This window comes from Pelodiscus sinensis, chromosome 9 (assembly GCF_052426305.1).
Source record: "Pelodiscus sinensis isolate ZL-2025 chromosome 9, ASM5242630v1, whole genome shotgun sequence".
Lineage (NCBI taxonomy): Eukaryota > Metazoa > Chordata > Testudines > Trionychidae > Pelodiscus > Pelodiscus sinensis.
This window is the reverse complement of record NC_143060.1, coordinates 66,519,701-66,546,894: the sequence shown is the minus strand read 5'-3', so window position 1 is coordinate 66,546,894 and position 27,194 is coordinate 66,519,701. Positions and strand designations below refer to the sequence as shown.

At 61.2% G+C, this 27,194-nt stretch overlaps 2 protein-coding genes across 3 annotated transcripts; one reads left to right on the top strand and one right to left on the bottom strand.

Moving 5' to 3' along the window:
• Positions 1–8,730: 8,730 nt before the first annotated feature.
• Positions 8,731–25,422, bottom strand: LOC149523957 (uncharacterized). Of its 2 annotated transcripts, none has more exons than XM_089780634.1 (6): positions 25,232–25,422; positions 18,519–18,619; positions 18,039–18,198; positions 12,461–12,585; positions 9,519–9,586; positions 8,731–9,048 (listed from the first exon to the last, which is right to left on the bottom strand). In XM_089780634.1, the coding sequence occupies exons 1-6, from the start codon at positions 25,250–25,252 to the stop codon at positions 8,885–8,887; spliced, it is 639 nt and encodes a 212-aa protein (XP_089636760.1). In that variant the 5' UTR covers positions 25,253–25,422; the 3' UTR covers positions 8,731–8,884. The 2 variants fall into 2 exon arrangements, with proteins under 2 accessions (XP_089636760.1, XP_089636761.1); XM_089780635.1 differs by having other exon boundaries at positions 18,039–18,195.
• PIGC (phosphatidylinositol glycan anchor biosynthesis class C) lies at positions 19,140–21,509 on the top strand. Its single transcript, XM_075937058.2, has 2 exons — positions 19,140–19,277; positions 19,994–21,509. The coding sequence occupies exon 2, from the start codon at positions 20,124–20,126 to the stop codon at positions 21,015–21,017; it is 894 nt and encodes a 297-aa protein (XP_075793173.2). The 5' UTR covers positions 19,140–19,277; positions 19,994–20,123; the 3' UTR covers positions 21,018–21,509.
• Positions 25,423–27,194: the final 1,772 nt, after the last annotated feature.

Here is a 27,194-nt window from a genome sequence, read left to right as displayed (position 1 = left end):
AGTCTAGACACAGCCTATATGGAAAAGAAAAGATTGAGAAGGGACAGGATAGCAACTTTCAGGTACCTAGGGTGCTACAAGGAAGAGGGAGAAAAATGACTCTCCTTTAGCCTCTGAGGAAGCAAGGGGCTTAAACTGCAACAAGGGAGTTTAGGTTGGATGGTAGAAAAAACTCCCTACCTGTCAGGGGGCTAAACACTGGGATCAATTGCCTGGGGAGCTTGTGAGATGAATCTCCCTCACTGGAGATGTTCAAGAGCAGGTTGGATAAACAGCTCTAGATCAGGCCTACTCAGCTCTGCATGCGGGCCGTGACCTGTTTGTCTGAAGCCCGCAGTGCAGTTTGGGTTTACGTGGGGCTCAACGTGCGGTCCACGGGCAGGACCCTTTGAACGTGGCCTCCACTGGGAACACGCTGCACGGCGGCGAGTCAATCGAGCTAAATTCCTGGACTGACGTTGCGCGTTACAGTGCTGTCAGATGGGCGGAAATGGGGTCAACAGTGCATTGTATTAATATCAGCAGAACTGACTGGAATGGGGCCTGCGCGTTGTGTCGTCTGGCCTTAATCTTTGTAGTCGGGCCCGGCAGTGTGGAAGAAGCTATTTGCATAGATTTGCATGTGTATTTGCATGAACATGCAATCACACTCAAGTTGCAGCCCTCGGCATGTGCTGCGAGGATCAGTGCGGCCCCCGGGGCTTCCGAGGTCGAGGAGCCCTGCTCTAGACGGTGCCGGTCCAGCCATGAGGGCAGGGGAGTCTCGAGGTCCCTTCCCGTTGGCGTGTGAATCAGATTGGCTCGGTTTCCAAATGAAAAGATCTTCCCGAGCAGCCCCTGCCAGTCCCCGGCCCTGCGTTCTCTGGCTCGCCCACAACCCGGCCTCTGCGGCAGCAACTCATGCTCAGGGCCGCAAGAGCCCTGCACAGCTCAGAGGAGGAGGCGCTCGCCGGGGACACCTGTCAGCGCTCAGAAGATACAAGGGGCAGCTCCTTGCCCCCTGCTCTTGCACAGGGCCCCAGCCACGGCTGCGATTTCCCGGTGCAGGGGGTCAGGGTTGCCAGGAGGATCTGGCTCAGCAGCTGGGTGGGGCTGGGGAGAAGCTATGTGCACCCCCCCAGCGGGCCGGCTGTCAGACTGCTGGGAATACTGTGCCCCGAGCCATGCCGGCTTGCGACAGGCCGCGGGGAGCCGCAGCTGCTGAGCAGGCTCTCGTCTCGCCCCTTGGCAAACAGCTGGGCTGGGGAGGACAGCCTGCTCCAAGGGCCTCTGTTTGCACTTGCATTAGCTGCTGGGTCTGAGGTCGCCCTGCCACCGCAAGCAGGGTTAGTGACGTTGCAGGGGACAGGCGGACTCTGACCCGCACGTCAGCGAGGCTGTGTCACCGGCGCTGGCGTGGCAGACTCCGGCTGGGGAGGGCACGGCCGGGCTCCACGCAGGCCGGGGCGACCAGGGGTTCGCTGGGCAGCCGGGGTGGGGCTGGTTTGAACTGATTCTGCAGTGTTACCCAGAAACCCCCAGGAGAGCTGCTGCTCTGCTGAAAGATTCCTGCTGAGTCCACCATGAGTGCAGCCAGTTCTTGGGAGGGGCAGGCAGTCACCCTGCAGCCCAGAAGGACAAAGTTAGAAAAGTTACATCTGCAAGTCACCGGGGCCTGATGAACTGCATCCTAGAACACTCCAGGAGCTGAGAGAGGAGGGAGCTGAGCCTCTAGCTATCAGCTTTGAAAAGTCATGGAAGTCGGGAGAGATTGCAGAAGACTGGAAAAGGGCAGACATAGGGCCCATCTACAAAAAAAGGAAAATAAGAACAACCCAGGAAACTACAGACCGGTCAGTTTAACTTCTGAGCCTGGAAAGATAATGGAGCAAGTAATTAAGGAAATCATCTGCAAACACTTGGAAGATAATAAGGTGACAGGTAACAGCCAGCATGGATTTGTAAAGAACAAATCATGTCAGACCAATCGGATAGCTTCTTTGATAAGATAACGAGCCTTGTAGATAAAGGAGAAGCGGTGGATATGGGATACCTAGACTATACAGTCTCACATGGTCTTCTTATCAATAAACTAGGCAAATACAACTTAGATGGGGCAACTATAAGGTGGGTGCATAACTGGCTGGATAACTGTTCTCAGAGAGTAGTTATTAACGATCCACAATCCTGCTGGAAAAGCATAAGAAATGGCGTTCTGCGGGGGATCTGTTTTGGGACCAGTGCTGTTCAATAACTTCATCAGTGATTTAGATATTGGCGTAGGGAGTACACTTATTAAATTTGCAGATGATCCGAAGCTGGGAGGAGTTGTAACTGCTTTGGAGGATGTGGCATAATTCAAAATGATCTGGACAAACTGGAGAAATGGTCTGAGGTCAATAGGATAAAGTTTAATAAGGACAAATGCAAAGTGCTCCACTTAGGAAGGAACAATCCATTTCACACATGGGAAGCGACTGTCTAGGAAGGAGTCCTGCAGAAAGGGACCTAGGGGTCACAGTGGACCACAAGATAAATATGAGTCAGCAGTGCGATGCTGTTGCAGAAAAAGCAAACATGGTTCTGGGCTGCATGAACAGGTGTGTTGTGAGCAAGACACGAGGAGTCATTCTTCCGCTCTACTCTGCGCTGGTTAGGCCTCCGTTGGAGTCTTGTGTCCAGTTCCAGGCACCACATTTCAGGAAAGATGTGGAGAAATTGGAGAGGGTCCAGAGAAGAGCAACGAGAATGATGAAAGGTCTAGAGAACACGAGCGATGAAGGAAGGCTGAAAGAATTGGGCTTGTTTAGTTTGGAAAAGAGAAGATTGAGAGGGGACATGATAGCAACTTTCAAGTACCTAAAAGGGTGTCACAAGGAGGAGGGAGAAAACTTGTTCTCCTTGGCCTCTGAGGACAGGACAAGAAGCAATGGGCTTACACTGCAGCAAGGGAGGTTTAGGTTGGGCATTAGGGAAAACTTCCTGTCAGGTGGTTAAACACTGGAATCAATTGCCTAGGGGGGTTGTGGAATCTCCATCGCTGGAGATAGTTAAGTGCAGGTTGGACAGACGCCTGTCAGGGATGGTCTGGATGATGCTTGGTCCTGCCGTGAGGGCCGGGGACTGGACTCAGTGACTCTCGAGGACCCTTCCAGCTCTCATGCTCTGTGACAGTTTAGTGCCGGCAGACCAGCCCGGTGTGTCCAAAGGAAGGAGAGAAAGGTGTGCGGGTGGGGGGCAGATACAAATATATTCCCCCTGGAGCTGGGCCAGGACACAGGAGACTAGTAGCCTCTTTACTTTGCTCAGACAAAAGCCAGGTTGGCAGAGCCAGAGTCACCCCTTCGTATTACCTGGTGGCTCGCACCCCCGCCTGAACCTCGCCAGGACCCACCCCGCGTCCGTTCCCCCCAAGCCCAAGTCCCCAGCCCAGAGGGCAGGTCTCACAATGAACACAGCATGGAGCTAACCGCGCCCCCGGCCACGGGCCTGCCCTCCCTACCCAGTGGGGTGCTGGGGGGGGTCTCACCTGACTCCCCCAAGCGGGGCTAGGAGAGGTCACACGGCCCCGTGTCCCATTCCCTCGGAAAGACGAAGCCCCGAGTAGCAGCCCAGCCACCGAGTCAGCGGCTCTCCCAGATGACACGGGCCCAGACCCCACTTAGTGGCTCACGGGCGTTTAGGGGTTGGGTCGTGGGTGGCAAGCCGGAGCCGTGGGAGCAGGCCAGGATCCCACACGGTTCCAGGCAGACACGGGGCGCCCTCCGCCGGTAACCCAGCCTCAGCAAGGAGCGCCCAGCAATGCTGCCAGCTCAGCCCTGCCCCTCCCCACGGAAGCCAGAGGGCGGGCGGGCAGGCCCCGTGCCGAGGGCGCTCTGGGGTCAGTGGCATGGCAGGACGGGCGGCTGCCAGCGCCCCGGGGCCCACAGGAACGGCACAGAGGAGGCAGACAGACAATCCAAGTAGCCCAGGCCGCTGTCTGAGCCCTGGTTTTCTCGCCCGCGCCCCGTGCTGGTGGCTTAGAAACGTTTGCTGAGCTGGCAGGCAGGGGATTGTGTGTGGAATGAAGGGATCAGTTTCCCGTGCCGTTAGGAACCCCAGACAGGAGCAGCTGGCTCGCTCTGACGGCCTGTTCACACCCAGCGCCCGGGGCAGGAATTCCTACAGGCACACACACAAATGCACAGGCTGTCAGCCTGCAGCTCTCAGGCTGGACAGCCGCCGGGCTGCACCTGGGGCTTGTGGGGAAGGGCCGCTCCAGCTGATCGTTGTCTGCTGACAGCCCAAAGCCGGGCCTAGAGCCGCGGGGCCCTTGCGGGGAGAGGAAAGGAAATGCCCCCTCCCCCAGTGTGAGGGGCGTGCCACGTCTGGGGAATCCCAGGGGGACTGTGGCTGCAGAAGGGTCCTCTTGCACCCCCAGGCACGCTCCAAACTCACGTGTCTGAAACCGCCACAGTTTGCATTTCCCACGTCCTTGGTCAGCAGCTGCTGCTCTCTGGCCACCAAGATCTGCAGGCAGCGCAGAGTAAAGGCCACCCACAATAACCCGGTGAGCCCCCCTGCAGCTGCCTTTTGGGCCAGGACCCCACTAGAGAAAGGCTGGTCCCCCTGTGAAATCTGCGCAGTACAGGGTAAGCGCACATGACCAGATTTCACAGGGGAGAGGAGATTTCACATCCTGGAGCATTGGTAGGGCCTGGTTACAATGTCATTGGGTTCTGCTGCGTATGCTCTTCGCTTGGGTGTGCCCCATCTGTGTAGGCAGCTCACCGCCTGGACACGGCCACGCTGCCACGCCGCCGCAGCTCCCTTCGTTGCCCGTAGAAAGCAGGTCACAGGACGAAGGGCTAAATCCCGGCCAGAACAGCCAAGCAGCCGCAGGGGAACTGATTCCCAGATATCCGGCTGAGGCGGACACGGCCGGTTTGCTCTTTTGAAGACAAGCAAACAAGCGGGAACAGGGAGGTGTGTGGCTTCGGGCGCCGACGAGGCTGGATAAAAAGCCCACGGCGAGAAACTTGCGTAAAAACCTCTGAGGAGAGCAGGGTGACATTTGTCACTTTTTTTCCACTGAAAAACCAGAGATTTGGGCCAATGTTTCAGAGTCAGACTTGACAGGCAGGGCAGGTTGAGAAACAGTCAGATACCAACGAGGGGCTGAAAAATCCAGCTCCATCTCAGCCTAGCCCAGGGCTAAGCCATATGAAAAGGGGAGTGCGTGATAGCCTGTTTCTCCCCAGATATCGGCTGTCTGGCTACGTCTCTACTGCAACGCTATTTCGGGGAACAGCTCCCCTGCGTCTTCACAGCAAGCCCGTATTTCGGGCTCGCTACTGTAACCCTCATTCTACGCGGCACAAGGGACGTTTCGGCATAGTGGTTTATTCCGAAATTTGGCGCTCCGTAGACAAAACAAGCTATTTCGAATCGCAATGATACACAATCTGCTTCACTCAAATTGCGCATCTTCCGTCGAGTGCCGGTGCCGTGTAGACGCCCCGGGGAAAGCACGGGACAGTCGTAGGCAACAGTGCTAGCCCAGCGACCAGGCCTTGCAGGCTGTCAGGCCGTTGGCGCCCACCACAGAGGCTGCATTACACAACTCCCGCTGCAAAGGGAACAGCCGGCCTCCCCACGCGGACCGGAGCCGAACCGTTTCACCATCCCATGCAACTTCCTGCTCTGGGCTTTGCTCTGCAGGCCGGCTCCTGAGCAGGAGGAGCCCGAGAGTCACCTGGCTCCTTGGGGATGTAGGATCCTCGTGCCGGCATCCTCCCAGGATCCCCTAGTGGCAGGCTCGGGGCTGTGCGAGGAGCGAGCAGGCGGCCGGCCGTTACCTCTAATTCTCGGCTACTCTCCAAGGGGGAAGCAGGCGGCTGTTTACTCCGAGAGTTAATTACCAACACGGCCTTAAGCTGCCTGGGTAGAAATCGCTACGGAGCAGCAAGTGTGAATTAGGCCACTTTGCATTTGCACAGCACCTTCATTTCAATTCACTTGGCCTGGCTCCCCCAGTGCGTCTGCAGGGGGCGTGAGGCTGAGCAAAGAGCGACAGGCGGCTGCTGGAGACGCACAGAGCTGGGTCCCCTGGTCCTGGTTCGAACCCCACGCCCACACGTGGCTCGAGAAAGCTGGGATGCGACGACGCAGCAAGCCTGCGGTGGGGACCTGGCCCTAGTCATGCGACACGGGCGAGGGCCCAACGGAGCGAGGCAGGGTCACTAACGCCAGGGGCAACTGTTCGAGTGCCCGAAAGGGGGGTGGGAACGATGCCCACCCTTCCCCCGCACAGCGGTGTAAAACAGCCGCAAAAGAGCAGTTTGCTGCACTTTGCAAAGCGGGATGTTTCCCAGAGTCGCTCTAACGCTGACCCCGCCGCTATCCCGGTGTAGCTACGTGGGGCAGACAGGCCACGGCCAGGTGGCTAATTATAGCCACATAATAATGCGGGGAGGGTGTAGGCAGGCCCTCCGACTGTCTGGCCAGGACTACAGCTGTCCCCAGGGCCTGTTTCATGCTGTTCTTTTGTGGGCAGGATGAGAATGGCCTGTTCCCATTGGCCGTGGCAATGCACCTGCCTCTAGCCGGCACGTGGGCTGCTACAGAGCAGCAGGACGGAACGGGCCCGCTCTGTTCCCTCCTCTGCACACCCTGGCTGTGTCTAGACTGGCCAGTTTTTCCGGAAAATCAGCCACTTTTCCAGAGAAACTTGCCAGCTGTCTAACTGGCCGCTTGAATTTCCGCAAAAGCACTGACGATCTCATGTAAGAAATCAGTGCTTCTTGCGGAAATACTGTGCTGCTCCCGTTCGGGCAAAAGTCCTTTTGCGCAAAAGGGCCAGTGTAGACAGCTCAGATTTGTTATCCACAAAAAAGCCCCGATTGCCATTTTCGCGATCGGGGCTTTTTTGAGGAAAAGTGCGTCTAGATTGGCACGGACGCTTTTCTGAAAATCCTTTTAACGGAAAAACTTTTCAATTAAAAGCATTTCCGGAAAATCATGCCAGTCTAGACACAGCCCGAGTCGCGAAACTGGCTCTCCCGGCCTTGTTTGCCTTTCCACGTCTCAGGTGCTCGGTTCCTGGAAGTAATTCAGAGGCGCGGATTTGGATGGGCCCTGGAAAGCGGAAGCCCAGGGGCAGGAGTGAAGGCAGCATCAGGACCTCATCAGAAGGAAACTCGGTCTGGAGGGAGCACTTTAAGCACCCTCTCCCCGCTCCGCTGGACCATGGCCCTGTGTGGCATCCCCGGATTTTTGTACCAGTGCAGCTAGGCCGTACGGAAGTCCCATGCACGCAGCCCAGCAGCACGCGACTGGCTGGGTTCACTGAGAGAAGGCAAAACTATTCAGTGCTGCAAACACGCAACTTTGGGGGGGTCTGTCAGCGGCCTCACTCACTTGCAAGCTGCGGCACACTGTGGGCTCATGCCATCAGTCCAGGGCGTAATCAGTTGAGCCAATAAAGAGCCAATTCATTAAGCGCCGCAGCCGTTAGCACCCGGCCTGTCTCTCCAGAGCTCCGTGTGGATGTGGCTACAGGTCGGGGTGAGGAAAGCCGGATGACGTGCAAGCCGTGTCTGCAAACGCTTTTGCTGCAGATCTGTATCTTGCCCAGGCACCGGTGGGCCCCACCACAACCCAACACGAGGTAAGAGCAACGGCCGAGCGTGGTTATTTCTTAACCTGGTTCCTTCCGACAACCGATGTCGGTTACAGCCCAGCCACGAGACCAGCCAGTGCCCTTGGGAACAGGGCAAGTGACTGAAATCGGCCGGTTGGGTTAGCTACGCAGACAGTGCCCAGCACGTCGCTCGTCAACCAGCCCCGCTCAGACGCCTGGATCCCTCGCCGCTCGGACAAGTCCAGCTCCTCGCCTCTGCAAACGTTCAGAGGTTCACAGCAGCCACCACCGTGGCGTGCCGTCCTCAGAGGGCACGTGGTACAGATGGGGAAACTGAGGCACGGAACCATGGTGCAACTTATCCCAGGTCACCCCGCAGCAGAGCCAGGACCAGAACCGGGGGGCTTCTGAGTCCCTTGCCGGGCTCGAGTCGCTAGCTCTCACTGCCGCGGACGCATACTCCTCGGGAAGGTTCATTTATACCCGTCAACCTAACGCTTCCCACCTGCCCCCTCCCAGCCCATCCCCAGCGAGTCGCTCGCTCCCCCGATGGCTCCTTCAGCCTGGGCGGGCTCCCCCTTCGCGCCTCGCGCAGCCTGAGGAAAGGGCTGGGAGCAGCACGCCCGAGACCCGAGGGGAGGGAGCGATCGGCGTGGGCGTCAGGCCCGTCCCCCCTGCTCGTCTCCCTGCGGCCACCTCCCGCTTACGACACCCCTCCCCTCTGCGGGGCTCCGAGTGCTTCCTGAAAGGAGCCAAGTCGCCAGTGCCATGTGACAGCAGGGGAAACTGAGGCACGGCGAGAGGCCTGCTGGCCAGCGGCAAAGCCGGGTCTCCCCACACCTGTGGGCATTGGGGGGGAGGGGGCGGAATCCCAGGCCTGCCCCTCCCAGGGCCACGTGCCGCCCTTCTCTGGGGGAGAAGCGCCCGCCCTTGCATTGCTGAGGGGAGGGGGGCCATCCACAGACATTACCGCAGTGGCGGGGGGCTGGGCTCCAGTCCGAGCGGGGGTATGTGAAGGAGCCTACCCCATTGCTCCCGGCGGGCTCAGGGCCTTGGGTCCAGGTCGGGAGTCCTCGGGGAGCTGGGGGCCGGCGCACATCGTCAGGCGGGCGAAGGGAGAGCCCTCGCCGTCAGCCAAAGAGCTGTATTTGGGGTCCAGCCGGCATGGGGCGGGGGCGGGAGGGGGCTGGACGGCGACTCCGCCACGGGCCAGACGCAGGGAGGAGGCGATGGGACCGTGCGGTCCAGCGAGGGGGCCCGGTTGCCTCCGCCGCCGTCCCTGGCCTAGCCAATCACATCGCCGTGCGGACGCTGCTCCCTCCCGCTGCGCTCCGGCGGCTCCTCGTCCCCCAGGGAGCAGAGCGAGGTGTAGTGGAGCGTGCCCAGGTGGTACGACAGGTGGGGGGAGATGGGCTCGTCGGGGAGGGCTGGCCTGGACCAGAGCCTCTCTGGAGGGAGGAACAGCGTTAGCCGGCGCGGGGTCCGGGCCGGGGGGAGGCCCGTGAGCAATGGCCGAGCCAGGCGTGCGCCGTGCCCGACAGACCCCAGCCCAGGCAGTGCCTGCGGCGCTCCTCCCGCCCCCATTCCCAGCCCTGGGCCTCCGCTCCTGCGGCGTCCAGTGAAACGAGGGGCGCCTGAGCCCCCCCCCCCCACACACCCTGCAGCCTAAGGCCGCCTCCGAGCGCCGGCTCGCGCTAGGCCGCCCCACCCAGCCGGCGGACAGACCCACAGTCCTGCCTGCTCCGGCCCCGTCTCCCGTGGGTGACAGAGCACGACGGGACAGGCCGGCCCTTCTCAGGGCCACGCCAGGGACTTCCGCCGCCCTGCCGATTGGGCTGCTAACGGCAGAGTCGGGGGAACGTTTTGGGCGCGGAGGCCCAGGCCCAGCGCAGCAAGAGCCCCCGAGGAAAAGCCAAACCTGCTACGACGAGGCCGCAGAAGGCCGGATCCGGGGCTTTGGCTCTCACGGGGTTGAGTGACATCAGCCTGAGAAGCAAGAAGGGAAAGGAGTCAGGTCCCCCACAGGGCCGCGGGCGGGGAGCTCTGAGTGTGGGCGCGGCGAAGGGCTCCGGCAGCGGGGCAGAGAACTGCGGGGGACATGCCTGGGGCTCAGGCGTGGGGGGCAGTCTCCTGCACCCGGCCTGGCGTGCTAGCCAGGCGCACCGTGTCTGCTCTAGGTTCCCTCCCCCCAGGAACACAGATCTACCCGCGGGGACGGCAGCACCTGCAGGCCGACATTCCTGCGCTAGCTTTGATCTTCCTAGCTCCGGGAACACGCAATCTGGGCCGCGCGAGCCCCCCCGGGCTGCCCCGGCTTCCTGCAGGAGATCAAAGCCAGATCTGGCTCCCAGACAAGGCAGCCGTGCAGACACCCCCGAAGGCAGAGCTCTCTCCTGCTTCCCGCGGCGCAGAGCCTCCAGGTCGTGTGCGGCCCCGCGCCAACGCCAGTGACTTCAGCACAGACCGGCTGGCTTGACGCGCCAGAAGAGCACTGGGCCCAGAGACCTGGCCTGAGGTCTGGGCCGGCAGGTGGAGGAGGAATCGATGGTCGCGCAGTGTCACTAAGTGTCATGCTTATCGCTCGTTTCGAGCACGGTGCTCGCGGCATCGTTCAGCTCCAGCTCTCACCGGAGTCCGGGGGCTCAGACCGGGGGATCTGGCTTGGGTCACTGTTATTGACATATTTACAGGGAAGCAAACGTGCCCGGCGCTTTCCAGGACGGGCCCAGGAGCGGCCCTGCCCCTGGGGTTTCATGATGCTGCTGCCATTCAAGTCCCTGCAAAACTCCTGATTTCGGTGGGAGCAGGCTGGGCTCCCCACGCAGCCTGCCCCAGAAGGGTGGGGCCGACACGCACCTAACAGATCGGAGGTGTTCTTTGTGTAGGGGGAAAACTCACTCGCCCTCCTCTATGGTTCAGGGCATCCCTAGAGGTGTGTAAGTCTCGGCTTGACACAGCCCTGGCCGGGTTGATTGAGTTGGGTTGGTCCTGCTTTGGGCAGGGGGCTGGACTTGATGACTCCGGAGGTCTCTTCCAGCTCTGTGGTTCTATGATTCTAGGGCACCCCTAAGCCGGCCGTCACAAGGGAGAGAAGAGCTGGGGCGCTGCATTACAGACGGACTGTCTCTCCGCTAGCCTGAAGAACTCTGGGTAGGCTTGGACGCTCGTCTCTCTCGCTGGCAGAAGCTGGTCCCATAGGAGATGCCCCCCCATCTCAAATATTCTGGGACCAGCGCAGCTCCAGAACCCTGCGATCGCTCTTACTGGGTACCCGTTTTCTGGGAGTATGGACTCTGCTTGCTATTGAATGTCCCTGTTCGAGGGACCTCCCCTGCTCAGACCAAAAATAGCCACCTGCCCATCGGCCAGTCGTCCCCGGAAGTGAGGGAATCGCATCGACGTACCCAGGGCTCTGCTCTAACCCTAGGGGACTCGGATTCAGAATCAGGTGGTGCCCCAAATGCGGTCCCAGGAGAGACCCGAGCCAGGAAACGGCAGAATGGCTGATCCCAAATGTAACCCCCCAAACCTGAGCCATCCCCCCTCAAATCGCCCCCTGAAAAGCCATGCGCTCCACACTGACTAAAGGAATGTGGGGTCTTGTCTTTGCCGTCTGGTTCCTGAGTCTCCCAGGAGCACTGGGTCCCACTGCCAAGCCGTTCTCTGCAGCACGCGGGCGAGAAGCCAAGCCAAGCCGAGCCTCTCCCGTCACTGGTAACTCCAGCGGCCGGAGAGCTGGGGGGTAAAATGCCCAGGCCTACGTGAGATGGCCGCCCTACAATTTGCTGCGTTGCACGCGCGGTGCACGGTTTGCACAGGCAAGTTAGGTCCTTGCTCGCTGGACGAGCGCCACGTTAGTGGCTGTTTTTAAGGCAGCTGGCTGCGCCTTCGCAGGGGAGAGCTCCCGAACGCGGCTGGCTTCCCATCGGGCCAAAGAGATTGTGCCGGTTTAGGAGCCCACTTGTCAAAGGCCGTTTTGGGGGAGTCCCCGCCCTAGCACTTCGGGTTCATACAACGCTTTGGCGACTAGCTCTGAGTGGCCTCCCATTGCTCTAGGCATTGCTCGGACCCCCAGGACAGGGCAGTCCCTGCCCCTCGGGGCCTAGACACAGACCCTTGGGGGTATTTAAGGTTTTTAACTCCTGGGAACTTTAGCGGAAGTTGGAGACAACATCCCCCTGAGGATCAGGGCCTGACGGAAGACGTGGCAGGCGGGCGGGATATACAAGCAGGTTGGGAGACTATCTTTGAAAACCCCACAATGTGTAAATACAGGCTAGGGAGATGGACCAGTGCTCCAGGTTGAGAAATGCTGCACACACGTTCTAACTAAGGCTACCATCGGCTCTGGAGGCAAATACTGGTCGACGCTCTCTAGTCCGGCACCCTCAGGACCTGACCAGAGAATTTGCCAAACTACAGGCGGTCAATATTGCCTAGCTGCATCGCCAACACGTCCCCTGCTTCCTGGGCTCTTTGTGGGGTGAATTAGAGCTAAAGACCAGCACAGAACACCGAGAGCCAGGTCTGGTGGCTGTAAATAAACGTTATGGGACCGTGGGAAACTTGGCCACACCCACGGTAAGTGGACACGTGGCTAACTCAAATCACACCAGCCCACGGATGTTGCCGGACCAGAGAGAGCCGGACTAGAGAGGTTCAACCTGTATAGTCAAGTTTATAAGTACGCCAAAGCTGCCCTGTGCACCTGCTTTTATTTTCACATGGGCACCTGGAGGATGGAAAAATGGCTGCTCCGTGGACATGTTTTTGATGAAACTGGGTGGCAAGGTGTCTGACGTGCTGGAAAAGCGGCCGCCGTGGTGAGAAGGCAGCCCTGCAACAAACAGATGCTTTTACCTGGCTTTCCGTAAGTGCCCGGACAGGGGAAGAGCGAGCGGCAGGTTTGCTTCAGTCTTTGGCTGCCCTAGAAGGTGTCCGTGATGAAAGCTGCCTGCCCTGAGACCGGGCCTTGGAGAAATGCACTGTGCGAGAGCGAGGGAAGGGGGAACATGCAGCTATTTTACCTGGTACTGCAGCAGTTTCTACAGCATGACAGGCATGAATGCTCCTTTCTTGCAGCACAAACAGAACAGTATTCATGGCAGCTGCTCACCCCCTGCCCCGTCCCAGGCCTCTCGGATACTCCAAGGTAAACAGGCCCTCTAACAAGCAGCGCACTATGCAGGAGGAGCAATCCAGCGCCTCGGTTTGCTTGGGATCCATGTGTCGCACTCGGGAAGAGAGTGTGTGGCGAATGGGACAAAGAGCAGAGTGTCACGAGCATCGGCCCGTCAGATTTCGGTTTCCGGCCCCTAATGGAAACCCCATGACTTTGCACTGGGTGCAAAGGCCTCAAACCCTTCTAAAGGCCAGGATTGTTTGCAGAGCCGGGGAAACCAAGGCACGGAGGTTCTGGGGCCAGCTTGATTTCACACACACAGCCAAGCAGCAGAATGAGGAGAATTAATCAAGCTGGGACTTAGAAAAGAAGAGACTAAGGGGTAGGGGGAATATGATAGAGGTCTATATAATCATGACCAGTGTGATGAAAGGAAATAAAGTTGTTTACTTGCTCCCATTACACAAGAACTAATGAAATGTATAGGTCGCAGGTTTAAAACAAACAAAAGGAAGATTTTCGTCACAGAGTTAACCTGTGGAACTCCTTGCCAGAGGATATTGTGAAGACCAGGACTTTAACAGGGTTCAAAAAAGAGCTAGTTAAATTCATGGAGATTAGGTCCATCAATGACTATCAGCCAGGCTGGACAGGGATGGTGTCTCTAGCCTCCGTTTGCCAGAACAGAGACTGGGAATGGGTGATAGGGGAGGGATACCTTGATGGTTCCCTGTTCCGTTCATCCCCCTGGAGCCCCGGGCATTGGCCACTGTTGGAGGATAGGATTCTGTGCTAGACAGACCATTGGTCTGACCCAATGTGGCCGTTCTTATGTTCAAGCCCAACTTGAACCTTCTCCTGCCGTCTCTGATCTAAGGGCAGGGCCCGATCCTGCAAAGCACGTGCTGCATGTTCTGCGGGAAAGCAGCCTCCAGAGGACTTGTCACTCCCCGAAGCGCTGGGCTGGACCGAGGCCAGAGTGCCCAGCTGGGTTAGCCACGCGGCTTCCAGTGCCAGGCCCTAACCAATCACCTTCTAAACCTCCACGTTCCCAAGCCCGCTTCCTGCCCCATGGGCCGAATGGCGAAAGCGCCGCCCGTCCCGGGCGCACCAACACGCCCGTCTCCGACGGCAGACGCCACGACGCTGAGCCCAGACCCCATGGCGCCGAGCGTGGCTCTGAAAGGCTGTTCTAGGCCGGTTCGCGACCCCGACTTCCCCCTGGGGATGGTGAGTCGGTACCAGTGCGCTCGCCGGAGCCAAGCCGACGCAGGTCTAGCGCCTCCACCTGGAATCTGCACCTTGCAGCCCAAAGGGGGACGGAGCCCCGGAGAGGCCGCCTCCGCAGAGCACCCACCGGCGAGCTGCAGGCAGGGGGCTAAGCGAGGCCCCAATTTTAACAGCTGGCCTGTGGTTGCAGCTCCCTCCCCACCCAGCTGTAGCTGTTGAACCGCAGGCGCTGGGTCACGTACTTAAGCAGGGGAGGCGATAAAAGGCCTTAGCCCCAGTGGGCAGCTAGTGCCTTATTTACCTGTGTGTCCACAGGGATGGCTGCTCGCAGCTCCTATTGGCTGCGGATTGCTGTTCCCGGCCAATGGGAGCTGCGGGAAGTGGCACGGAGCAGGATGCAGCTTTTCACAGCTCCCATTGGCTGGGAACGGAGCTCCACAGCCAATGGGCGCTGCAAGCGGCCGTACCTGCGGATGTGCAGGTAAATAAAGGGCTGGCGGCTTGCCAGTGTCTGCCCTGTAGGTTAATTGTCATCTCGTGACTTAGCCTCTGAGCTACATGTTGGGCAAGAAAATCAGCGAGGCAGATAAGCAAGTGCCAGGAACTTGCCTGCAACAGGGATGGCCTGTAACGAGGAGAGGAAGGGAGTCAGAAACTGACAGCCAGATACTTGAACAGCCCCGCCCTGCCCCAGTTTCAGGCCGATCCGTTTGAGGTCTGGTTTCTCTCCTTCAGCCGCTTCCTCCGAACGCCCGACCAAATGTCGCAAGGAACCGTCTCTTGTGAAAGATCCGACACCTTGGCCCCTCGGCCAGCACTCCGGGGCCGCCAGCAACCCAGCGAACAGGGACAGCAAAGACTGACATCGCCAAGCGACAGAAAACAAGCAGGGGAAAGAACCGACTTGTTCTGAGCAAATTCTTGGGTCGGCTCTTCCCTCACATACCACAACCACGTCCCCAAACCAGGGGCGTTTTCTTCCCGGTGAGCGGCTCGTCTTTAATGCTCTGTCATCACCACAGTGCCTTCTCCTCTCTTCCTGCCCCAATTTACATACCAGGACCAACACTTTCAAACACAGGAGCCCCGAGTTAGGTGCCTACCGAACACCAGTGTCCTGATGTTCAGATCTGCCGAGAAACCCCTAGAGTGAGGCGCTCTAAAACCTTCCACAGGAGCGTGGGTAGGCACAGACGTCCCGGGGGCTGGCTGGGTCTCTGCAGGAAACGTTAGACCCCCCAGGCCTAAAACCAGGCCCGTGTACAGGCCCGAAAATCAGCAGCCCTGTAGGCAAACGCTTTGTACCTGCCAAGCACCGCAGGCAATGGGCATTGGCGTCTGCCTGCCTCTGAACATTTCAGGCCTCTGTACCAAGAGACGGAGGCAGCTGTGAGCCGCCGGCAGGCAAATGTGCGGTGTTTGGCGGGGGACGTGTTTCCTGCGGGGGTCGCTGGGCCAGCCCGCCGGCTCTCCTTGGCCTTTGGCCTCGCTCCTTCCTCGGCAGCTGCCTTTGCGCTCTCGTCTCGCAGGGTCGCCGCTGGAGCAGCACTGGACATGGGCTCTGTCCCCACGCGGAAGCAGGCACCGGTAGGAGGGAAGGCGCCTCAACGCATCCACGGGGCTCTCTGCTGTTACGGCTGCCAGGAGGCCTGCGGACCCCACTGGGCTGGGTCCAGGAGAAAGGGGAGCTCTCAGTCTGCCCTGGGGCTGCTCTAACCTGCCCCTGGCAGGAGCGTGGGCACCCCTCGAATACAGGGAGAGCCCAGCTGGCTCAGAGCCGCCTTTGCTCCCCTCCCCCATCCCTGGGCTCAGGGCAGGCATGGAGGAGCTGAGAACGGGCCCCGGACCCCTTCCCAGAATCACTGGAACCGGTTTGGATTCTCTTGCTTTGTGCGGGTTTTACGTTTCTAAAGCGCTCGGCTCACACCCTCCTGCCGCCACCTCCTCTGGCTTCCTCCTTGCTTTCTTCTGCGGCTCTCCCGCTTGCGGGTCGCTGTTTTCTGCTGCTTTCAGCCCGTCAGTCCGGGGGCAGGTGCCCCTTTTGTTGTGAGGGCGGCACAGAGCCGGGAGAGCTCACTAAATCTCTGATCGCGTCGCCCCCACGTCTCCATCTCCGGCGCCTCGCCGGGGCTTCGCGCTTGTTTCCCGCAGGCCGGACGCTTTTCCTTCTCTTTCCCTGGCCGGGTGCCTCTCGGCAACTGTCCTTTACCTCGTCTGGCTCGCTGGAGAGCTCTTCAGACCTTGGGCCATTTCAAGGCGCTTGCCTGGAGCAGCCCCCGGGGAGGGGTTACCTGGCCCAGGGCAGCGCGGAGGCCTGTGCTTCCCGCTCGTGGTCCCTACAGCTGTCCTGGCTCCACTACAAACCGGTCCGTCTGTCCCCCAGCTCTGGGGCCGGCTGGGATGCCAGTGTCTGAGAACTGGCGAGTGGCTGCGACCTAGTGGCCAGATGAATGTATGACGCAGGGACTCCAGACCCAGGAATGCCGTCCGGGGAATGGGCGCCCCATCCATTTGTCAGGCCAGAAGGGACCACGGTGGTCATCCAGCCTGCCTCCTGCAGCCCACGCCCGTGACCCTCCCGGAGCCGAGCCCACAAGCATCCCCCATCTCGCCGTGAGGGGCCGGGGGCAGTCAGAGCAGGAGATCTCGGGCTGGGCACCTGCCTTCTCCTTTTGCAGCTGGGCAGCCTGGGACTGGCCAAGAGAACGACCCTGATCCCAGCTCAGCCCGAGCCCGGAGCAGCCCGGTAGCAGCGGGAGGCAGGGCCGTGCCTGGCCTCACCCAGACAGAGGCTGGCTGACGTGCCGGGGGAGGGGGGGAGGTACAGCCAGACCCCCACCCAGGACAGATGCTCCCTGCTCAGGGCTGCTCGTCAGAGAACGCCCTAGTAAGTCGGTGCAGCGCTGTCCTCGTCCGTCACCCCTGCTGCAATCACAGCAGGCTCTACGCTGGGGCAGCTTCCTCTGTCCTGCCTCCTCCAGGACTGCCACTATGCGTGCTCCCAAACACGGACTAGCCCCCTCCCTCCCCACCGTGCGAGATGCGGTGCAAACACCAAGCACAACGGCGGCGATCCCTGCCCCAGGACGGGCAATCTGAGTCTAATCCGAAAAGCAACAACCTGGCCAGGACAGCAGCAGGAGCGAGAGAGACCAAACCAGTCAGACTGTAAAGCCGGTGTGCACGCAAGACCTCTGAAATGCAGCCACTTCTGGGGTGGGGACAACTGGCATAGCCCAGCCATGTGGGGGAAGGGGCCGATGGCCGAGGGCAATGGGGTATTTCAAAGAGCGCAGCAGCAGGGCTCATCGGAAAGACCCACGGTGCGTGGAGCACACAGCTGGGCAAGCCGCCGGTCCGGTTTCAAAGCGGACTGTCCCTGTTGGGTGGGTTGGTCCCCAGCCAGGTATGGAGACCCAGCCGAGCGTGGCTTTGTCTGGTGCGGGACGGGGGATCCCGGCGTGACGCGCAGGCTGCAGTGCCGCCAGGCGTGTCGAGCCGGGGCGCTCATCCACACGGTATCCTCTACCGTGTGGCCTCCCGGGCAAGCAAGGTCCTGCCAGCCGGCGAGGGCCCATGCTCCGGAAGCAGCAGAACGTCGGGGACTCTGGCAAGGGGTGAGGGCCTCCCAGCCCGGCACACCCACTCCTGCAGGGGGAAGGGCTGAGTCAGCCCCGGTGTGATTCAGGGAAGTCTCAGCCACGCCTGAGCTTGGCCTGCCAGGCAGGGGCCAATTAAGGGTGAGCCCCACCATGATCTCATCCATCCGCAGGTGTAGGAGGCGCCTGTCCCATCACTCACAAGGGCGGGGGGTGAAAAGCAGGTGAGCGTGCGGGAAGGGCAGCGGGGAAAGAGACCTACATGGAGACAGCCATAAGCACCTGGGCTTTAGAAATGGGAGAACCCTACAGGCCACATTCACGCCTGAGCCCGTCCGTTACTCCAGGGGGGGACTCCCTCCTGGCGGTGTGGGGCTGCCCCTTACGCTAGGGATGAGCTAGAGCTTTGTACAACCAACCCACGCCCCCGCTTGGAGGGCCTGCTTTCCCCGGCGGCCCAGGGAGACAGCCGAGATTGCGCTTTTACCCGCTGGGTCCTGCGAGAGGCACAGCTCTGCCTGCAGGGAGACGTTGCCAGAGAGCTGGTTCGGCTTGGGGGCGCTCCCGGGGGGCAGGATGTGAATCCCAGGGCGTTGTAGCTTTCCCTTACACACAGGTTTCTGCTCTTCGCCAAGGACGACTCCCTTCTGGAAATGACAGAAACGAGAGTGAGGCTCGGTAGCCTAGCCGGGGTCCCTGACCTTTTGGCGGCCAGAATTGCAGCGGGCGCGCCTCCGGGCCCACGTTTCCCTGCCAGCTCGTGGCAAAGAAGACGGCCTTAAGACGCCACAGGAAAGAGCAGGCCCTCTCCCCCCCACTCTCCCTGGGATTACACCCTGTCCGTCCAACCGCCTCCCCACTGCCTGGCACACGCAGGACCCATCGCTCCCTAGGCCCTCCCGTGGCAAACATGGCGACTAACTTTAAGAGCAAGCTCACACACCGCAAACCCAGCGGAGAACGCTACCTTCTCGGGGGCTTGCCTGGGCTATGCGCGAAGCTGCTCTCCTTGGTGAGCTGCCAGGTGGAGGCAGGGTCTGGGATGCGGTCGATAGTTATAACAGGCACCTAGGAAGAAAGGAGAGCGGCTCGTCCCCAGTCACTGCGGCGCCGGCGACCCAAACCGCCGGCCCCTCCGGCGCTGCGCCCCGGCGCCCGCTGTCTGTACGCCACTCGCAGCCGCGGCCACTGACGCCTCGCAAGCCCCCCCGCGGGGCCTACGAATGGCTCGGGCGCGCGGGGGCTGGCCAGCGAGCAGGCTGTTTGGGGTACGGCAGGTTCTGCCCCCGGCTTGCATCAGGCAGCACTGGGCTGCCCGGCGGTTCTCCCAGGCCTGCCGAATCGGGGAACGCAGCTCCCCCAGCCCAGGGCTGCTGAGACGGAAGGGACCGGGCTGGGGGGGGGCTGGGCTGCAAGGGGCTGGGGGGGCTCCAAGGGGGTGGGGGGGCTCCAAGGAGGTGGGGGGGGCTGGGCTGCAAGGGGCTGGGGGAGGCTGGGGGGCCTCGCGGGAACCAACTGCCCAGCGGCCCAGGGGCTCTGCCAGCTGCTGGGGGCACGTGGGCCCAGGCCCCGCCCCTCGCCCCGCCCACTCCCCAAGCCCCGCCCCGGCTCTGACGTGCCCGACCCCGCCCCCGGCCCGAGCAGCGCGCGGCGGCCGCCGCCAGGGGGAGCCCGGAGCCGCCGGCGCGGGGGCCGCGAGACGCTGCAGCCGCCTGGCCGGGCCCAGGTACCGGGGGGAGGGGGGGCTGGAACCCAGATCTCCCCCCCCCCCGGCCTGCCCCCCCCCCGAACCGGCCGCGATCCGTGCACCCCCCCGGGCTCCGGCCAGAGCCCCCGCCTCGCCCGCGGGTCACGGGGCGGAGAAGGAAATGGGGGGGCGGGGCTCGAACCCCCCCGGGGTCCCATCGGCCCGGTGCAGGCGCAGCAGGACCCGCCGCCCCCTCGCCCCGGGGGGGGGGGGCTCGGCTCCTCGGGCCCCGCTGCCCCCTCTCCCCGGGGGGGGGGGGCTCGGCTCCTCGGGCCCCGCTGCCCCCTCTCCCCGGGGGGGGGGGGCTCGGCTCCTCGGGCCCCGCTGCCCCCTCTTCCCGGGGGGGGGGGGCTCGGCTCCTCGGGCCCCGCTGCCCCCTCGCCCCGGGGGGGGGGGGGCTCGGCTCCTCGGGCCCCGCTGCCCCCTCGCCCCGGGGGGGGGGGGCTCGGCTCCTCGGGCCCCGCTGCCCCCTCGCCCCGGGGGGGGGGGGGCTCGGCTCCTCGGGCCCCGCTGCCCCCTCGCCCCGGGGGGGGGGGCTAGGCTCCTCGGGCCCCGCTGCCCCCTCGCCCCGGGGGGGGGGGGCTCTGCTCCTCGGGCCCCGCTGCCCCCTCTCCCCGGGCAGTGCGGCAGAGTCCCCGAGCCCAGCCCCGGTGCTCTGCCCGCGCTGAGGGGGCTGCGCTGTGCTTGCTTTCCAGGAGCCGGCGGGGCTGTGCCCGAGCGAAGCGGCGCCCTGGTGCCCCCCTCGGCCCAGGGGACCCCCGGCAGCCTGCGGCTTCGCGCTCCTGGAGGACAAGCTGTGCCCATTCCGGCTCCGCGGCCAGCAGCATGGTCTGTGCGCAGGTAGAAGCCAGCCCGGGGCGGTGCTGGCAGAAGGTGCTGTACGAGAGGCAGCCCTTCCCCGATAACTACGTGGACCACCGCTTCCTGGAGGAGCTGCGGAAGAACATCCACGCCCGCCGCTACCAGTACGGGGCGGTGGTGTTTGAGACGGGGGGCGTGATCCAGCAGCTGTGCAGCGTCTGCGTCTTCGTCGTCATCTGGTGGTACATGGACGACGGGCTGCTGCCCCCACAGTGGCTGTTCAGGGCGGGGCTGGCCTCTTCCCTCGTTGGCTACGTCCTGTTTGATGTCATAGACTTGGGGGCAGGCAGGCGGGCGAGTGGACGGACCCGCTGGGCGGACCTGAGGAGCACCCTGGTGTTCATAGCTTTCACCTACGGCTTCTCCCCGCTGCTGAAGACCCTGACGGAGTCGGTCAGCACGGACACCATTTACGCCATGTCGGTCTTCATGCTCCTGGGGCACCTCATCTTCTTCGACTACGGGGCCAACGCCGCTATCGTCTCCAGCACGCTGTCCCTCAACATGGCCATCTTCGCCTCCGTGTGCCTGGCCTCCCGGCTGCCCCGTGCCCTGCACACCTTCGCCACGGTCACCTTCGCCATCCAGATCTTCGCCCTGTGGCCCATGCTGCAGAAGAAACTCAAAGCGCGGACGCCCTGCTGCTACGTGGGGGTGACCCTGCTCTTCGCCCTGGCCGCGCTGGCCGGGCTGCTGACCCTTTCTGGCGTCGCTGCCCTTCTCTTCTCCCTGCTGCTGGTCTCCATTTCCTTCCTGTGCCCTTACTGCCTCCTTCGGCTGCAGCTGCACAAAGACAACATCCACGGGCCGTGGGACGAAGCCGAAATCAAGGATGACCTCTCCAAGTTCCTCATGTAGATGCGTCCAGGCCACCCAGCGGGCAAGCAGGCCACCACCATCGCTGTTACCGGTGTAAAAGGCTTTGCCATGTGGCCAACACGCCACGGACGGAATCACAGAGACGGTTCCAGGGGTGTAACTAAACCTCTGCTCCCAGGCTGACACCAAGGGCTTGGTTCTTACTAGGAGCTTTGCTCCCTCAGGTACGTGTGTGTCGCTCGGTGCCAGGCGTGGAGGTCACCATTCAGTCAGATGTCACCATTTTATCCACCGCCTCCCCTGTTCAGGACTCCATGGCTGTTGATACCAGCTGTAGGCCACGAGCATCTTCTCCCCACTGGTGCTGCTGCTGGGGGAGCTGAAATACTGGTAGTAACCGTAGGGAGTGGTGTAGCCAACGTCCGCTGGTGGCGGTGAGGCCCACCGGAGTTGCTGGGTATGTGGAAAGCAGCCTTGGAAATCTCCTTGGCCAGCTGGACGTCCTGGAGATTAAAAACACCCAATCCCTCACCCCGCCTGCCTTTGTCTGTCTGTCTTCTGTGGAGCGGGTGGGGGTGGCTCATGGAGCAAGGGGTCTGGGGCAGAGCTGTTGTTTCCTAGTGCTCCCAGGTGCTAGCGCAGAAGTGGGTGTGGGGGGAGGGAATGCAGGATACCCGATGGCGCACTGTGTGCGCTCCCATTCCAGTGCTGCGTGGGATTTCTGTGTGTCACTGTATCAACCAGTGAGACACTCAAGTAGAGCGCCCTGGCTCTGCCTCCCTGCAGCCTCAAAGCCGGGGGGTCCAACGTCTGTCCAGAAACACCCCCAGGTTTCTATGGCAACAGCATCGTCCCATCTCAGGCTGATGTGGTGCTGAAAATTTCCCCCCACAGGCAGAGGAAGGGGGTCGTTTGCCGAAGGAACACGGGATAACGGACGTGCACTCCCCTTTGAGTCAGTCCATCAGCGGCTGACTCAGCTCCTTCCCCCAAGAGCAAGGCCTCTCCCATAGCGCCTCCATGCTGCCTCCGCTCTGCAGGCCTGTCTGTTCCCAACACGCGCCAGCAGGGACCGCTCGCGCCCCGGGTCAGACCCAGGGCTGGGGTCTGGGCCCGCGCGAACGGGCTTCCGTGGCTCCATGCAGGGACGGGCTTAGTTTCACTGGTGGTGGTGAGCGCAACCCCTGGCACCGCAGCTGGGCTTGCTTTGTGCTCTTTGGGGCCCGGGCCGTGCACTGACGTGGGAGGTGCCTCGCCCGGATCCCTGGCAGGGCGCACAGTGCTGCTCCTCCCAGGCTGCTGGTGACTTGAGAGACTAGGACGGCAGGGTGGGCGCGCAGAGCAGCTGGAGAGGATCAGCCGCACAGGTAACCTCCAGCCTCGACATGCAAGGTCTCCTCCTGGACCCTCGCAGCACTACGGGAACAGCTGCTACAAAGAGCCCATTGTGCCGTTGTACGTGCACAGCCCGACAGGCGCTGCCCGAAGAGCGCCCGACCCAAGGGGGGTAATACGTCCAGAACGGAGCCACGCGGGTCTTGCCCAACGGTCACGGAGGGAGGGAGTGAATCCAACACTCTTGTCTCAGCCTGGGGCCAGCCATCCTCTCTCAGAACAGCCGGCTAGTTCTGGGCCAGCGGCTGCCCGGTGCACATTGGGGCTGTCTGCTCTGTAACCCGGGGTCCCCCTGCGCTGCGATGTGTGATCTCCACTGACTCACCCACATGTGGATTGGCCCAGACACCTAGGCCCAGCCTGAGCAGAGAACAAGGCTCTTCCCAGGGGACAGACAAAGGGAGGGAGGGGGAGACGCCACCTGGCTGGGGGCAGGGCTGGGAGCTGGGCAGTCTTGTCTGGAAAGACATGGAGAGAAAAAGCTGAGTACTGGAGGTTGGGGGGGGGCTGGACCCTACCCCAAGGGGTCTGAGGCTGCCTGGCCCTGACTCCGGTAACCACATCCCCTCTGTGCTGTGCTGTCCTGGAGCAGCACTAACCCCTCTCAGTTCTACTGGCTGGCGGAGTCTCATCTTGCTGCTACGAGGGTGCAGGGTGTGGGGGGGGGTCCCCGACACGCTGTCTCACACATGCAGACCCCGTGGCGGCAGCTAACTTAGAGCCCAGCTCCACGGGCTGTTGAATGGGCAGGAGGCAGGGCCCGTGGAAGGCAGGGAAGTGCATGGGCCGGGGGCAGCGCGGGTGAAGGGCAAGGCCGGGCGCTGCCCACGACGCTCCCAGGTGATCTTGCTGAGCTCTGGCTGCAATAGGAGCAATGCAGAGAGGAGGGGTGGGAGGGGGGCATGCAAAGGAAACCAGCTCATCTGCCACGTGACCATTGCTGGAGCGCCGGCTGCAGAGAGCCAAGGCAACCGACGGGCGGCCAGCAGATGGTGCTCCGAGTCCTTGCCCATGGCTCCTGCCCCCGGCCGCGCTGAGGGACTGCGCTGCTGCTCCCCGCTGCTAGTTGCTGCCGTGCGGCCGCTCAGCACCAGCTGCAAGAGCTCAGCTTTCGGGGCAAGGGGCCGTCTGGCTCAGCCCTCAGGAGCAAACGCCTCGTTTTCAGGGGTCGTCCCTGGCAAGGTAGGTGCCTAAGCCATGGATGTGCGACGGCCCAGCTGCCTGGAACCACAGCGGCTAATCCCAGCAGGGCGACTGCAACGTGGGCCCTGGGCCACGCGCTGGTGTGAACAAGGGGAGATGGTGGCGTCGCTAATGTGGACTTTGCTGACTCAGCCAGAGGTTACGGGCCTGGGACAGGAGTGGGGGAGGTTCTGGGGACACGCTGATTGGAGCAGGAGCCCATGCTGGTCCCAGCTGGCCCTACAGTATGTGGGTCTGGCCCCACTGCAGGCCCGAGTCCCACTCCCCACAGCCCAGGCTTCCACACACCTTCCCAAAACGCGGCCCCCACCCGCTGGTGGTGCAGTGCGGAGTGTCCACCCAGCTACGGGGCCAGAGGACAGTCAGCTCATGGGATACTTCGAGCAGGCTCCCAGCACACGCCCGGAGGCTGCGTCCACACAGCAGAGCAATTGGGCTTGAGCCCTGGGTCCCACCCTCCCCCGGACAGAACGAACTGCATGGGGACAGGCTAGGCTTGAGCCCTGGCTTACTCTGCGGTGTAGACAATCTTGGAGCCAAGGGCTCCCAACTTTCAAAGACACCCCTCCCCCCGCAGACCCACCCATGCCCCTCTCTTTTCCCTGGCCACGCCCACCCTTTGCTCCCCCCTCTGCCGCTCACATGGCCGTTCAGCGGGTGGGTGCAGACTCTGGAGTGGGACTGGGTGTGAGAGTGCAGGAGACGGCTCCGGGGTGGGGCACGGGCTCCGGGAGGAAGGGGACTCTGGGCTGGGATCAGGAGTAGGTGCTGGCTCCCAGGAAATGGGTGCAAGGTCCCGGCCGCCCTAGGGAGGGCTTACAAGGGAGGCTCCGTGCCCTGCTCTCGTGCCTGCAGTTCCCATTGGTCGTGGCTGCAGAGCAGAGCCGATACTCGGGTGGGGACAGCGCATGGAGCCGCCCTGAGCCTAGGGACCTAGTGGCCACGTCTGGGAGCCGCGCAGAGCCAAGGCAGGGAACCTGCTCAGGCCCAGGCCCCCGCTGCGGTGCCAAGTGGACTTTTAACGGCCCTGTGGGTGGTGCCGGCCGGCGCTGCTGGGTGCGTTTTCGACTGGGCGTTCCAGTCAGCCCCCAGCCCCCATCACCTTTGCGTCTGCCAGCTACACAACTGTTTGCACAACAGTGCCCAGGTGCTACAGGGAGAAGCGCATCATACATGGTTAGACAGGCTGGATGGTTCTCCCAGGCACTTTACTGGGGCATGCAGGGCCTGGGCCGACGTCTTTACTTCGCATAAATCGATTCAACTAGTGCCATCAGTTATAGCTTGTGCTGAGTACAGCAGACAAGCTGGGAGCAGTACGCCAGGTTGGCCAATCCCTCTAACTCAATTGCAATACATGTCGGGAATTTTCCCCCGCAAACTTGGGGTTGGGACCCGTCCAGTTAGAAAAATCTTGAGTCTCAAATGCACTGGCGTGATCACAGGTGGGAAGTATCTATGGATGGCTGTGCCAGAACAGTGCTCTCAAAACCAACGTGCATACAGGCAACCATTGTGCTGTTGGCAGGACAAGCAACGCAAGACGGCAGCGCACAGCAGCCAACTCACTTCCCCGCCGTGTGTATGCACAGCCAAGGGCGTGGGGAAGGGACGGCCGAAGATATGGGGCAATGAGTGGCAGAAAGGTTTCTTACCTTCATTGGTGTTTTCCGCATCGCGTGGGTCGATAGTTCACGCTGTTCAGACTGTCCGGTGCACAGTCCTACCTCCGGAGAGTCTAGGTGCTTTCTACAATGGGGTTTCCACTCACCGGATTAATGGCATCTCAAACAGTTGGGTTTTTCCACTCAGCCGTGTGCTCTTTTGGGACACTTTGTTACGTGCCAGAATAAAATCATGGCTCACGAGTGGCTGAAAATAGTCAGGTGATGCGTCAGTAAGTTTCAATTGTTGACCTCCTTAGACAACAATCTGAGCTCCAGAACACTGTTAACCAATTGGATTTCATATGCAAATATCTGCCTACTGATTGGCTCAGCTGTCAATAAGTTTTCCTTTAGCTCCTCTTATAGCTACAATTGTGGTTCATAACCGGAATGCCAGATTGGTGCTTTCACTACGGATTCCCCTTCCCGCTGAATGACCCATTATAGAACCCGTTCCACTTAAACACGTGTTCCAAATGGAAAGCTTTCCAAATGTGTCCGAGAGGCGATGCCAAACACGGTATGCAACGTAGTGTCGACTTAGTGAACATGCTAACTGGGTGGAGTTCTCTGGCCTCTGATGCAGGAGGAGGTAATCAAAACTCTGTGGGAGAACTGATGCAGGGGCAGGTTAAGTGACTGGCTAGAGGCCATACCAGGAGCTGGGCTAGCCAGGCATCCTGTCACCGGCTCCCGTGCCCTGGCGTATCAATACCAGTTCATGGGCATGGTGAGTGCATCAGAACAAAGACCGTGGTGGATCGAACCGGAAGCCCATTGTGCCCTCCCCAGTAGTAGCTAGTACCAGATTCCCCGGAAGCAGGTGTCACGTACACCAGAGCCCGGCTCACGGTCCGCAGAATTCGTGCGTTTTGTTCCCAGCGAGCTCCACAGCCAGGCAGCCCCCTGTCAAGGACCTGCAGCATCTGTGGGGAGTGGTGGTGGGGAGGAACAGCAGGGAGAGGGGCCCAAAGGAAGCCCCCAGCTGTGGGTGGGGAAAACAGAAACCGTCTTGCTCATTGCTGTGTCTTGTCTTGCTCATCCCAGATGGCTCTGGCTGGCGGGGGGAGAGGTTCTCTCAGGGCAGAGCCTGGAGGACAAGCAGCCTTCATGAGGCTCTGCCGGCTCGTATTTGTACTTTATACAGGGTGTGGAGGATACAGAGCAAGCAGCAGCAGAACCTTTTGCCACGTGGTGAGAAGCCCAAGACGAGGCTGCTAGAGCCAGGCCTTTAACTGCCTGCACCTTTCTTGAATCCCACTAAGCTCCCCGCCTTAATATCCTGTGGCGGTGAGTTCCACAGCTGAGAGTTTTGACAAGGTGGCCGATGTAGAATTCCCCTTCCTCTTCCTACCCTATTGTCTGTGCCTACTCTCCAGATAATAGAGCTGCCTGGTCGGGAAGGGAGTTTGTGCCACTCTCCGCTGGGGACTGAAGAAGGGAGAGCACCCTCATCCTGGACGCTGGAGGGACAGTCGTCTTTCACTACACTTTTCAGCCCTCACTATCTCCTGGTCAGTCTGAGTGGGATACAGGGCAAGCAGGAGTGACAGCGGGGTGTGTGTGTTTTCTCTCTCCTACGCATTGCTGCCTTTGTTTTCTTCGCTCTTACTTAGGACACAAGACTTTCCTCTTGGCCCTGACTTGCTCCCTTGCCCACTACCACCAGGGCCAGTTTGTTTAAGGAGAAGCAAGAACCTGCACCCGTTCTGCAGGGACTGTCCCAACCCCACACGGCTGGCCAGCGAGAGCCGGCTGGAGCTAAGTGAGGACCAGGAGGACAGTGAGCGGTTCTGAGGAAGAAAGAGGCCTGCAGAGCTGAGGCAGGCCTGGCCCAGGCCCGGCAGAGCCTGCACGGGGTAAGGCCCCATCTAGACTAGACCGTGGAACCCAACAAGTTATGAGCTCCAGTCCCCTCACAGCGGTTCTTCAGACAGCTAGCGCAGGCAGG

Bases quoted from the DNA above. Each gene is read 5' to 3' on its own strand.
- PIGC (XM_075937058.2), top strand. From the start codon at position 20,124: ATGGTCTGTGCGCAGGTAGAAGCCAGCCCGGGGCGGTGCTGGCAGAAG.
- LOC149523957 (XM_089780634.1), bottom strand. From the start codon at position 25,252: ATGCGGAAAACACCAATGAAG. The intron at 12,586-18,038 runs GTAAAAGCGCAA...GCTCTCGCACAG, and splicing joins CCTCTCGCAGGACCCAGCGG to TGCATTTCTCCAAGGCCCGG. The intron at 9,049-9,518 runs GTTTGGCTTTTC...TCCTCCCTCCAG, and splicing joins CTGCGGCCTCGTCGTAGCAG to AGAGGCTCTGGTCCAGGCCA.